General features: G+C 39.3%; 1 protein-coding gene across 1 annotated transcript in view; it reads left to right on the forward strand.

Annotated features, from left to right (window-relative positions):
• The window catches only part of SEC63 (SEC63 homolog, protein translocation regulator), a 141,819-nt gene that overhangs the window by 81,988 nt on the left and 47,407 nt on the right, over positions 1–12,424 (forward strand). Inside the window, exons 7-8 of the mRNA XM_007940830.1 lie at positions 2,308–2,358; positions 11,786–11,894. Coding sequence (XP_007939021.1) covers positions 2,308–2,358; positions 11,786–11,894 — 160 coding nt within the window. The remainder of the gene's footprint in view (positions 1–2,307; positions 2,359–11,785; positions 11,895–12,424) is intronic.

A 12,424-nucleotide genomic window follows, 5' to 3' on the forward strand; every position in this document is an offset into this window, starting at 1 on the left:
TTAGTATTAGTGGTTCTACCAGGCTTTATCAGACCAGCAAACCTGGCCCTCGCCCCCCCTTTTTTTCCCCAAATGTCTTTGAGTTTTGTTCTACATTGTTCTCCCTCTCTATCCAGGACCTCCTGCATAGATCCCCCTCCAAGTGGTTGACAGCGGTAGCTGGGCACCATCTAGTTCTTCCAGTCTCACAATAGTGTAGGCTGTGGATTGCATGGTGTACCAGTCGCTAGGACTAATTGTTTCCATGAATCTTTGGTTTTCTTTATTTTTCTTTGCTCTGGATGAGGAGAGACCCATTGTTGCATCTAGATGGCTACTTGCAAGGTTTTAAGATCCCCCAGTAACAACTGGCCAAAGTAGGATGTGGAACAATGTTTTGTGTAGTATGTTATGCCAATTGAGATTGATGTCCCCTGCGACTATGGTCCCGAGCCCACAGGTTCAACTACGTGCTCCCTCTGGGTAGCTGGCTGTGGCCAAGAAGTGACTACAACCTTATCCATTGTTAGCTGTACTATACACCTGGGAATTCTTGCAGAACATACAAATACACTTGTAGAACCATTGTTTGCCAGCTCTGTGCTTGTTCTTGGGTACACTTCTCCCTGTATAGACATACATAATAGTTCAGGCTGTCCACCAATCTATCCACCTGTATACCCATGTTTGCCTTCACTGACATCGCAGTACTGTATGTGCAAAAGGGATCATCTTTGTTGTCTGCACCTCTCATGGACCTCTCTATGTCTTCTTCTTCTTCAGTGCTACCATGTTGATCACTCATGTTTGGTACATTGCCCTTCTCTTCACCCAAATCAATACTTATCTCTACCTATCTAACAGTGTTCCCTCTCCTCCCCTCCCACCCCGGTAACTAACAAAGAAAATTTTCTTCCATATATAAACCTTTCCTTGACTTTTTACAATAATGGACTAATACAATATTGTCCTTCTGTGATTGACTTATTTCAGTCAGTATAATGTTATGTGGTGTTTTACAAATTCTGCATTATTCTTTAGGGTTGCATAGTGTTCCATTGTGTGCATGTACCATATTTTGGTTATCCATTCTTCAGTTGATGGACATGGTTTGAGGAACTACTGGTTTTTTATGATTCTTGCGTTTATTCTAAGGATTATTCGTTTGGAAGATTCAAATTTTTCTACCTTTACCCAGGCTAAATTAATTTTAGTGTATGCTAGATAGTGTAGTGCCTAAGGCACTTGACTGCTAACCAGAAGGCTGGCAGTTCAAACCCACCAGCCACTCCTCAGAAGGAAGGTTGGGCAACCTACTTTCCTAGCGATAATGCCTCGGAAACAGAAGGAGGGGTCACTGTGAGTCAGGTCCGACTTGATGGCATACAAAACAACAACCACAGATTAAATGGTATGTGTTCCATATGGTACTTCATATGGAATATATAGTAAGGTACCATATTTCAATCAGGAATAGACTCTGCAACTCTAAAACATCAGGGATTATCTTGACCTATTATTTAGGAATAAATAATTTCCTACTTTTATCTTTCTGGAAAATAATTATCTAGGAGGCAATTAAACAAAAGTGATACATGCAAGCTGATTGTAATTTGTTTTGAAAATGGCTGTTAAATCTTATTTTATGGCAGGTTAAAATTTACTATGTTCAAGAGTGTATAGTTACTGCATATAAGCATGTTTATCATGTTTAGGATTATTCTGTAGGAGTAATAGACAATAAGACAAAGATAGTTAGCTACCAGAGTTGGAATCAAGAAGTAAGAGGAAAATAAGAGCTCAATAGACAGAATTACCAGCAAACAGAATCTCATAAAGTGCCTCCTGATATTTAGACAAAGGAATCATTTTAGCCAAGAGCTTCTTATCATTTATTTCCAAGGCATTGACTCCTACCAGGGTATGGATCTAGACGTAACTAGAAGGGAAACGTAATTTATAAAACTGTGTTTTGTTGTGATTATTGATAGAGTATTGTTGTTATTCTTTGCCATTGAGTCGGATGATAATTGATTATAGTGGATAACAGCATGGATTTTAGGATTGGAATGCCTAGGTTCAAATCCAGGCTCCACCACTTACTGCCTTGTGACCTGGGACAAGCTATATAACCTTTATTTATTCCTTGTCTACAGAAGTCAAATAATAATAGTATCTTCCTCATAAGGTTTAAGGATTAAACAACATAATACATGAGGAGTGCTTTTAATACTGCCTCCTACGTTGTATGCCTGAAAATGTTTATAAATGTTGTTATAATTCACATGATGAAAGCCATACTTTTTTTTCTCTTCCTTTCTATTCTAGGTGTTACTTGTTTATGGGTTGGCATTTATGGTTATACTTCCAGTTGTTGTGGTAAGTTCTAACTCTTTTTATTAACATTTTTGGAAAGGGAATAGTTGGTGTATTTTAGAGTTTCCCTATAAGATTGAAATTTGCAGTAGAATATGTGGTGCAGTGATTACTTGGTTTGGCTCTTCTAGCCACGGTCTTTGTGACTCCCACCAGATGACTAGATGGGACTATGCAAATGTAAGGTGCTTGGGGCCCAACAAGGGGACTGGATAGCTTGTTAATAATATGAATTAAGGTATATTGTGCCCTTGTGTGGTTGAGACCATACAAATAAGGTATATGGAACTCTGATGTGGGGATTGGTTGGTTTTGCCATCTCCCTGTGCTTCAGTCACCTCTTGCCTGTCAGTTTGTTGTACTGTGGTGGCTTGCATGTTGCTATGAGGCTGGAGTCTATGACACCAATATTTCAAATACCAGCAGGGTCACCCATGGTAGATAGGTTTCAGTAGAGCTTTCAGACTAAGACAGACTAGGAAGAAGGAAGGGGCCATCCACTTCTCAAAGAATTGCCCAGTGAAAATCTTATGAATAGCAGTCAAACATTGTCTGATTTATTACTAGAACCTTATAAATAGCCCTGAAATATTGTCTGATACAGTGTCAGAAGGTGAACCCCTCAGGTTGGAAGGGACTAAAAATAACATTGGGGAAGAGCTGCCTCCTCAAAGTAGAGTTGACCTTAATGACCTGGATGGAGCAAAGCTTTCGGGACCTCCATTTGCTGATATGACATGACTCAAAATAGGGAGAAACAGCTGCAAACATCCATGAATAATCAGAACATGGAATATATAAAGTCTGAATCTAGGAAAATTGGAAGTTGTCAGAAATGAAATGGAACACATAAAGATTGATATCCTAGGCATTGTTGTTGTTATGTGCCGTCGAGTCGGCCCCGACTCATAGCGACCCCTCCTTGGGTTTCTGAGGCAGTATCACTATAGAAGTAGGATTGCCCAACCTTCCTTCTGAGGAGTGGTTGGTGAGTTTGAACCACCAGCCTTCTGGTTAGCAGTCAAGTGCTTTAGGCACTATGCTATCAGAGCTCCTTCCTATGCATTAGTGAGCTGAAATGGACTGGTTTTGGCCATTTTGAATCAGACAATCATCTACTAGGCTGGCAATGACAAATTAAAGAGGAATGGTGTGGCATTCATCATCACAGAGCATGTTTCAAGATCTGTCCTGAAATACAATGCTGTCAGTGATAGGATAATATCTGTATGTCTACATGGAAGACCAGTTAATACTATTATTATTCAAATAGATGCACCAACCACCAGAGCCAAAGATGAGAAAATAGAAGATTTGTACCAACTTCCTCAGTCTGAAATTGACTAAACATTCAGTCAAGATGTGTTGATTTTTACTGGTACTTGCAGTGCAAGAGTTAGAAACAAGAATCACCAGTAGTTGGAAAGTAGGGCCTTGGGTTAGAAATGACGCTGGAGATTGCATGATAGAATTTTGCAAGACCAATGACTTACTCATTGCAAATACCTTTTTTCAACAACGCAACTGGTGGCTATACACGTGGACTTTGCCCCGACAGAGTTGGGAATCAGGTTGACCACATCTGTGGCAAAGGCGATGGAGAAGCTTGATATCTTCAGCCAAAACAAGGCCAGGAGCTGATTGTGGAACAGACCATCAACTGCTCATATGCAAGTTCAAGTCAAAGCTAACAACAATTAGAAGTCCACAAGAGCCAAAATATGACCTTGATTACATATCCCTCCTGAATTTAGAGACCATCTAAAGAATAGATTTGATGCATTGAACACCAGTGACCGAAAACCAGACTTATTATGGGATGACATCAAGAATGTCATCCATGAAGAAAGCAAAAGGTCCTTAAAAGACAGGAAAGGAAGAAAAGACCAAAATGGATGTCAGAAAAGACTCTGAAACTTGCTGTTGAATGGAGAGTAGCTAAAGCAAGTGGAAGAATCAACAGTAAAAAGAGCCGAACAGAACACTTCAACGGCAGCTCAGGAAGACAAAGTCAGGTGATACAATGAAATGTGCAAAGACCTGGAGTTAGAAAACCAAAAGGAAAGAACACGTTCAGCATTTCTCAAGCTGAAAGAACTGAAGAAAAAATTTAAGCCTTAAAATGCAATATTGAAAGATTCCATGGGCAATATGTTGAATGATGCAGGAAACATGAAAAGAAGATGGATGAAATATACAGTCACTATACCAGAAAGAATTGGTAGATAATCATCCATTTCAGGGGGTAGCATATGATCAAGAACCAATGGTACTGAAGGAAGAAGTTGAAGCTGCACTGAAGGAAATGACGAAAAACAAGGCTGTGGGAGTTGATGGGGTACCCAATAAGATGTTTCAACAAACGGATGCCCCACTGGAGGCACTCACTTGGCTATGCCAAGAGCTTTGGAAGACAGCCACCAGGCCAGCTGACTGGAAGTGATCCCTGTTTGTACCCGTTCCAAAGAAAGGTGATCTCACAGAATGTGGAAATTACTGAACAATATCATTGATATCACACCAAGTAGAATCTTACTGAAAATAACTAAAAAATGGTTGCGGCATTGTACTGACAGAGAGGTTCCAGAAATGCAAGCTGGATTCAGAAGGGGACCTAGAGTGAGGGATATCACAGCTGATGTCAGATGGATCATGGCTAAAATCAAAGAATACCAGAAAGATGTTTGCTTGTGTTTTATTGACTGTGCAGAGGCATTCAGTTGTGTGGATCATAACAAATTGTGGATAGCACTGAGAAGAATGAGAATTCCAGAACACTTAATTGTGCTCACGAGGAACCTGTTGTCCGAACAGAACAAGGGGATACTGCATGGTTTAAAATCAGGAAGGGAATACGTCAGGGTTGTATCCTTTGATCATACTTGTTCATTCTGTATGCTGAGCAATAATCTGAGAAGCTGGATTATATGACGAATGTGGCATCAGGATTGGAGGAAGACTCATTAACAGCTTGCGATATGCAGACATAATTACCCTGCTTGCTGGAAGTGAGGATGACTTGAAGCGCTTACTGATGAAGATTAAAGACTACAGTGTGTAGTATGGATTACACCTCAACATAAATGAAAATCCTCACAACTGGACCAATGAGCATCATCACAGTAAATGGAGAAAAGTTTGACGTCAAAGATTTCATGTTATTTACATCCAGAATCAGCACCAATGGAAGCAGCAGTCAGAAAATCAGATGATGTTTTGCACTGGGCAAATCTGCTGCAAAAGATCTCTTTAAAGTGCTGAAGAGCAAAGATGTCTCTTTGAAGACTACAGTGCACCTAACCCAAGCCCTGGTATTTTCATTCACCTCATATGCATGTGAACGTTGGCTAGTGGATAAGGAAGAAGGAAGAAGAGTTGAATTGTGGTGTTGGTGAAGAATACGGAAAGTACCATGGACTGCCAGAAGAACTAACAGATCTGTCCTGGAAGGGATGCAGCTGGAATGCTCCTGGGAAGCGAGAATGGCCAGACTTCGTCTCACCTACTTTGGCTATGTTGTTAAAAGGGACCATGCCCTGGAGAATGATACTGTGCTTGGTAGAGTGGAGGCTCGACAGAAAGGGTGAAGGCCGTTAACAATATGGAATGACATATACTGGCTGTAACAGTGGGCTCTGGTACAACAAGTGTTGTGAGGCTGGCACAGGATCAGGATGTGTTTCGTTCTGTTGTACATAGGTTCACTATGAGTTGGAGATGACTCGACAGCAACTAACTACAACAGCAACTATGCTTTCAGTGAGCTTTCCCAGAAGCAGAAAGGGGGATCTCATTACCAGCAAGACAGAGAAGAACCTCTAGTAGACTGTATCCTTGGACCCGAGATCCCTGGGCTGTGCTAATGGCAGAGAGGCAGTGGCAGCAGAGGCAGCAGAACCAAGAGACTGGCAGGAGACAGAGTGGTAGACTTTACAGCCTACAGAGTGAGAAAGCTGAGTGCTTTTGAGCAGGAGACTTGCTGGTGTAGTGGAGTGTACCAGACTCACTGCCCTCGAGTCGATTCTGATTCATAGTGACCCCACTGGGTTTCTAAGGCAATAAATCTTTACGGAAGTAGATTGCCCCATCTTCCTTCCATGCAGCTGGTAGGTTTGAATCACCAACCTTCTGCCCTAGGCACTACATCACCAGAGCTCCTTATTACTTCCCCAGTAAACCCCATAATTGTGATTATTGTCTGTCAGTTCTGTGTGGCCATTGCAACAAATTACTGAACCCAGCAGAGAGTGCCATGGGAGGGACAGTTGGTGTCAGAATTGGTAAAAAGGTTGGAGAGTGCTGACATGTTTAATTTCTGCCTCATAGGAACCACCCTTGCACTAATGCTGTTTATGGTGATTCTGTCTCCTCCTTGTCAAGTTAAAGGAGATCAGAGGATGCCGCCCACACCCCTTTCATGCAGAAAATAATCCATGTTAACCATTGACTGGAAACTGTGCTACTGGTATTTCAAATACCATCCATGGTGGACAAGTTTCAGTGGAGCTATCAAACTAAGACAGGCTAGGAAGAAAGACCTGGCAGTTTACTTTTAAAAATATTGTCCAGGGCAAACCTTATAGATAGCAATGAACATTGTCTGATGTGGTACTAGAAAATGAGTACCTCAGGTTGGAAGGCACTGGGGAAGAGCTGCCTCTTCAAAGTATAGTTGACTTTAATGATGTGGTTGGAGCAAAGCTTTTGGGACCTTCATATGTTGATGTGTGACAAAATGAGAAACAATATCCATTAATAATTGTAACGTGGAATGTGCAAAGTAGGAATCAAGGAAAATTGGATGTTGTGAAAATTGAAATGGAATGCTTGAAGATAGATACCCTAGGTAGTGAGCTGAAATGGAGTAGTATTGGTCATTTTGAATCACACAGTAATATGATCTAATATTCCAGGAATGACAAATTGAAGCGGTATGGTGTCACATTCATCATCAAAAAGAACATTTTAAGATCTATCCCGAAACACAATATATTTATTGTATGGATAGGGTAATACCATATTCCTACAAAGATGACCAGTTAATATGACTATTATTTGAATTAATGCACCTGCCACTGATGCCAAAGGTAAAGAAATTGAACATTTTTACATAGTTCTGCAGTCTGTAATTGATGAAACATGCAATCAAGATGCATTGACAATTGGAATGTGAAAGTTGGAAACAAATAATATTGGATGAGTAGTTGGAAAATATGACTTTGGTGGTAGAAATGACACTGGACATTGCATGATAGAATTTTGCAAGGCTAACGACTTATTTATTGGAAATACTTTTTTTTAACAACGTAAATGGCAACTACACATACAAATTTCACCAAATGAAATAGATAGGATTCTAATTGACTACATCTGTGGAAAGAAATAAGGGGGATGCTCAGTTCAACATCATCCCTCGGAACAAGGACGGGTTGACTGTGGATAGACCATCCATTGCTCGCATGTAATATCAAGTTGAAGCAGAAGAAAATTTAAACAAGTCCATGAGAGCCAAAGTATGGACTTGAGTATATCCCTGAATTTTAGAGACCATCTCAAGAATAGATTTGACACATTGAACACTAATTACTGAAGACCAGGTGAGTTGTGGGATGACACCTAGAAGAAGCAGAGGGTCATTAAAAAGAACCAAAAGACCAAAATGGATGTAGGAGGAGAATCTGACACTTGCTTTTGAACGTAAAGTAGCTAAAGTGAGCAGAAAAAATAAGGAAACAGAAGTTTTCAAAGGTTGGCTTGAGAAGACAGTATTATAATGAAAATGCGAAGACATGGCATTAGAAAACCAAAATGGAAGAATACGTATGGAATTTCTCATGCTGAAAGGACTGAAGAAAAATGCAAGCCTTGAATTGCAATACTGAAGGATTCAATGGACAAAATGTTGAACAATGCAGGAAGATGAAAAGAAGATGGAAGGAATACACAGGGTTACTGTACCAAAAATACTCAGCTATTTCTGGAGATAGCATATGATCAAGAAGTACTAGTATTAAAGAATTCCATGCTGCACTCAAGGAACTGGCGAAAAATAAGGCTACAAGAACTGGTGGAATACCAATTGAGATGTTGTTAACAGATATAGCACTGCAAATGTTACTCGTCTAAGCCAAGAAATTTGGAAGACGGCTACCTGGCCGGGCGACTGAAAGAGAGCCATATTGGTGCTCATTCCAAGTGGAATGCAGAAATTGTGGAACAGTATGATTAATATCACATGCAAGTAAAATTATCTTGAAGATTCTTCAAAAATGGCTGCAGAAGTACTGTATTTTTGCCCGTAATATGCCCACATAAATAATGTGTGCATGCATAGGAAATTAACACGTGAGGGAGCTTGCACTGTTTGCAAAAAAGAAAAAAAAGAGTATAATATGTGCATTATTATAAATAGATGCTACATTGACAGCTTACTGCCAGAAATTCAAGGTTGATTTTGAAGAGGACATGAACCAATGTGCCAGTGTCACATTGGTTTTGCCTGACAGCAGAGAATACCAGAAAGGTGTTTTCCTATGTTTTTTATGGGCTCTGCAAAGGCATTCAATTCTATGGATCTTAACAAATTGTGGGTAACATTGCAAAGAATGGGAATTCTGGAACACTTAATTGTGCTGATGTGGAACTTATATGTGGACCATGAGGCAGTCTTTCAACAGAACAGAAGGATACTGCATGACTTAAAATCAAGAAAGGTGTGCATTGGGGTTGTATTTCACCATACTTATTCAGTCTGATTGCTGAACATATAATTTAAAAAGCTAGACTATATGAAGAAGAATGCTGCATCAGGATTAGAGGAAGACTTATTAACAACCTTGCTTGCTGAAAGTGAAGAAGACTTGAAGCACTTTCTAATAAGATCAAAAACTATAGTCAGCCTTCAGTATAGATTATGCCTCAACATAAAAAAAATTTCTTACAACTGAACCAGTAAGTAACATCAAGATAAATGGAGAAAAGATTGAAGTTGTCAAGTATTTCATTTTATTTGTATCCACAATCAACACCCATGGAAGAAGCAGCAGTCAAAAAATCAAATGACATACTGCATTGCACAGATCTGCTGCAAAAGACCTCTTTAGTTTTATTTAATTTTTTATAGTAGTTTGGATAAAATTTTACACAGCAAGATAGTTTTCCATTTAACATTTTATACACATTTTGTGTGAGGGCCCAAATGAAGTACATAATGTGAATGAAAATAACCTGCCAACTATACAATTGCTACTGCATTTATTTATCAAATATTTATTGAAAACATGCTATATGTCAGGAACTAACTTTTTACTTATTCCCATTTTGTCTTCAATTTCTGGCTGAAACTTTGGTGTTTAGGCTACAGATAGTATAAATATTTGCTAAGTAAATCCTTTTAAGAGATTCTGAAACTTGCCCTTGAGCGAAGAGTAGCTAAAGCAAATGGAAGAAATGACAAGATAAAAGAGCTGAACCAAAGATTTCAAAGAGCAGCTCGAGCAGACAAAGCCAGTTACTATAATGAAATGTGCAAACATTTGGAGTTAGCAAACCAAAAGGGAAGAACACGCTTGGCATTTCTCAAGCTGAAAGAATGGAGGAACAGTTTAAGCCTCGAGTTGCAATATTGAGAGATTCTATGGGCAAAATATTGAATGATGTAGGAAACATCAAAAGAAGATGGAAAGAATACACAGAGTCACTGTACGAAAAAGAACTGGTTGATCTTCATCCATTTCAGGAGATGGCATACGATCTAGAACCAGTGGTATTGAAGGAGGAAGTTGAAGCTGCACTGAAGGAATTGGCGAAGAACAAGGCTCCAGGAAGTGACAGACTATCTGTTTCAACAAACGGATGCCCCACTGGAGGCACTCACTCAGTTATGCCAAGAGATTTGGAAGACAGCTACCTGGCCAACTGACTGGAAGAGATCCATATTTGTAGCCATTCCAAAGAAAGGTGATCTCACAGAATGTGGAAATTATCAAACAATATCATTAATATTGCACGTAAATAAGATCTTACTGAAGATAATTAAAAAATGTTTGCAGCAGTATATTGACAGACAACTTCCAGAGGTGCAGCTGGATTCAGGAGAGGATGTGGAACAAGGGATATCATTGCTGCTGTCCGATGGTTCTCAGCTCAAGGCAAAGAATACCAGAAAGATATTTTACTTGTGTTTTATTGACTGTGCAAAAGCATTTGATTGTGTGGATCATGACAAATTGTGGATAACTTTGAGAAGAATGGGAAGTCTCAAACACTTGATTGTTCTCATGAGGAACCTGTACATTGACCAGGAGGCTGTCATTTGAACAGAACAAGGGGACACTGTATGGTTTAAAAATCAAGAAGGGAGTCTGTCAGGGTTATATCCTTTTCCCATACTTATTCAATCTATATGCTGAGCAAATAAGCTGAGAAGCTGGACTATATGAAGAAAAACATGGCATCAGGATTGGGGGAAGAATCATTAACAACCTGTGATACGCTGACGATACAACTTTGCTTGCTAAAAGTGAGGATGGCTTGAGGCACTTACTGATGAATATTGAAGAATACAATCTGCAGTATGGATTATATCTCAATATAAAGAAAACAATAATCCTCACAAGTGTACCAATAAGCAGCATCCCAATAAATGGAAAAAAGATTGAGGTTATTAAAGAATTCACATTGCTTGGTTCTACAGTCGACTCCAATGGAAGCAGCTCAGGACATCAGATGATGTATAGCATGGGGCAGGTCAGCTGCAAAGGACCTCTTTCAAGTGCTGAGGAGCAAGGATGTCTCCTTGAGGACTGAAGTGCACTTCAGACAAGCCATGATATTTTCAATCACCTTGTATGCATGTGAGAGCTGGACAGTGAATAAGGAAGACCGAAGAAGAGTTGATGCTTTTGAGTTGTGGTGCTGGCGGAGAATGCTGAAAGTACCATGGACTGCTAAAAGAACTAACAGATCTGTCCTGGAGGAAGTGCAGCCAGAATGCTCCTTGGAAGCAAGAATGGCCAGACTTCGTCTCACCTATTTTGGTCATGTTGTAAGAAGGGACCATTCCCTGGAGAAGGATGTCATGCTTGGTAGGGTGGAGGGTCGGCAAAAGAGGGGGAGGCCTTCAACGAGATGGATTGACACAGTGGCTGCGATGATGGGCTCAAGTATAGCAAGGATCATGGAACTGGCGCGGGATCAGGAGGTATTTTGTTCTGCTGTGCATAGGGTCACTATGAGTCGGAAATGACTCAACGGCACCTAACAACAACAACAAATCCTTTGAAATACGTGGTAAAGTTGCATTGTTTTATAGCTCAGATGTTTTTGTAGGTTTATAAATAATTGGAAAATTTGACCATAAATGTTCTGAATCAAATTTAAAATCTGTTAGTTTTCCTGTGTTACTTTTTAAATTTTATTTGTGTTTTAGGGTTCGTGGTGGTATCGCTCAATACGTTATAGTGGAGACCAGATTCTAATACGCACAACACAAATTTATACATATTTTGTTTATAAAACCCGGAATATGGATATGAAACGTAAGTAAACTCAAGTAACTGTGATTTTAGTCAGATTACTTGAGTCATTTATATGCCGTTAATATATATTCCTAACTGTACTAGAGAAAATCCATTTTATAGTTTTATTTATGTATTTATTTATTTTTGGTACATTGCCCTTCCCTTCACCCAAATCAGTATAGTTTTATAGATAACTCTGTTCATATAACTAAAACTAGAGGAAAACGCTAATACCTTTTATCATATTTCTTGATCTGTATTTTTATTATTGACTTTACTCAGTTACATAATCAGTTATATATCTTTGGAAGTTTCAGTAAAGCATCATGTGTGCTAATTTTGTAATAATAATATTTGAGTTTTTCTTATGTGCCAGATACTGTTAGGGACTGCATATGTATTAACTCACTTAATCTTTGCTGTGGTCCCATGAGTAAGTGTTTTTTTTTTTTTAAATTGTGATTTGGGTGAAGATTTACAGAGCAAATTCACTTTCCATCCAGCAGTTCACATACACTTTGTCTCATGATATTGACCACAGTTTACCC

This window comes from Orycteropus afer, unplaced genomic scaffold, assembly GCF_000298275.1.
Source record: "Orycteropus afer afer isolate SDZICR_OR568_19922 unplaced genomic scaffold, OryAfe1.0 scaffold00072, whole genome shotgun sequence".
In the NCBI taxonomy this organism is placed as follows: Eukaryota; Metazoa; Chordata; class Mammalia; order Tubulidentata; family Orycteropodidae; genus Orycteropus; species Orycteropus afer.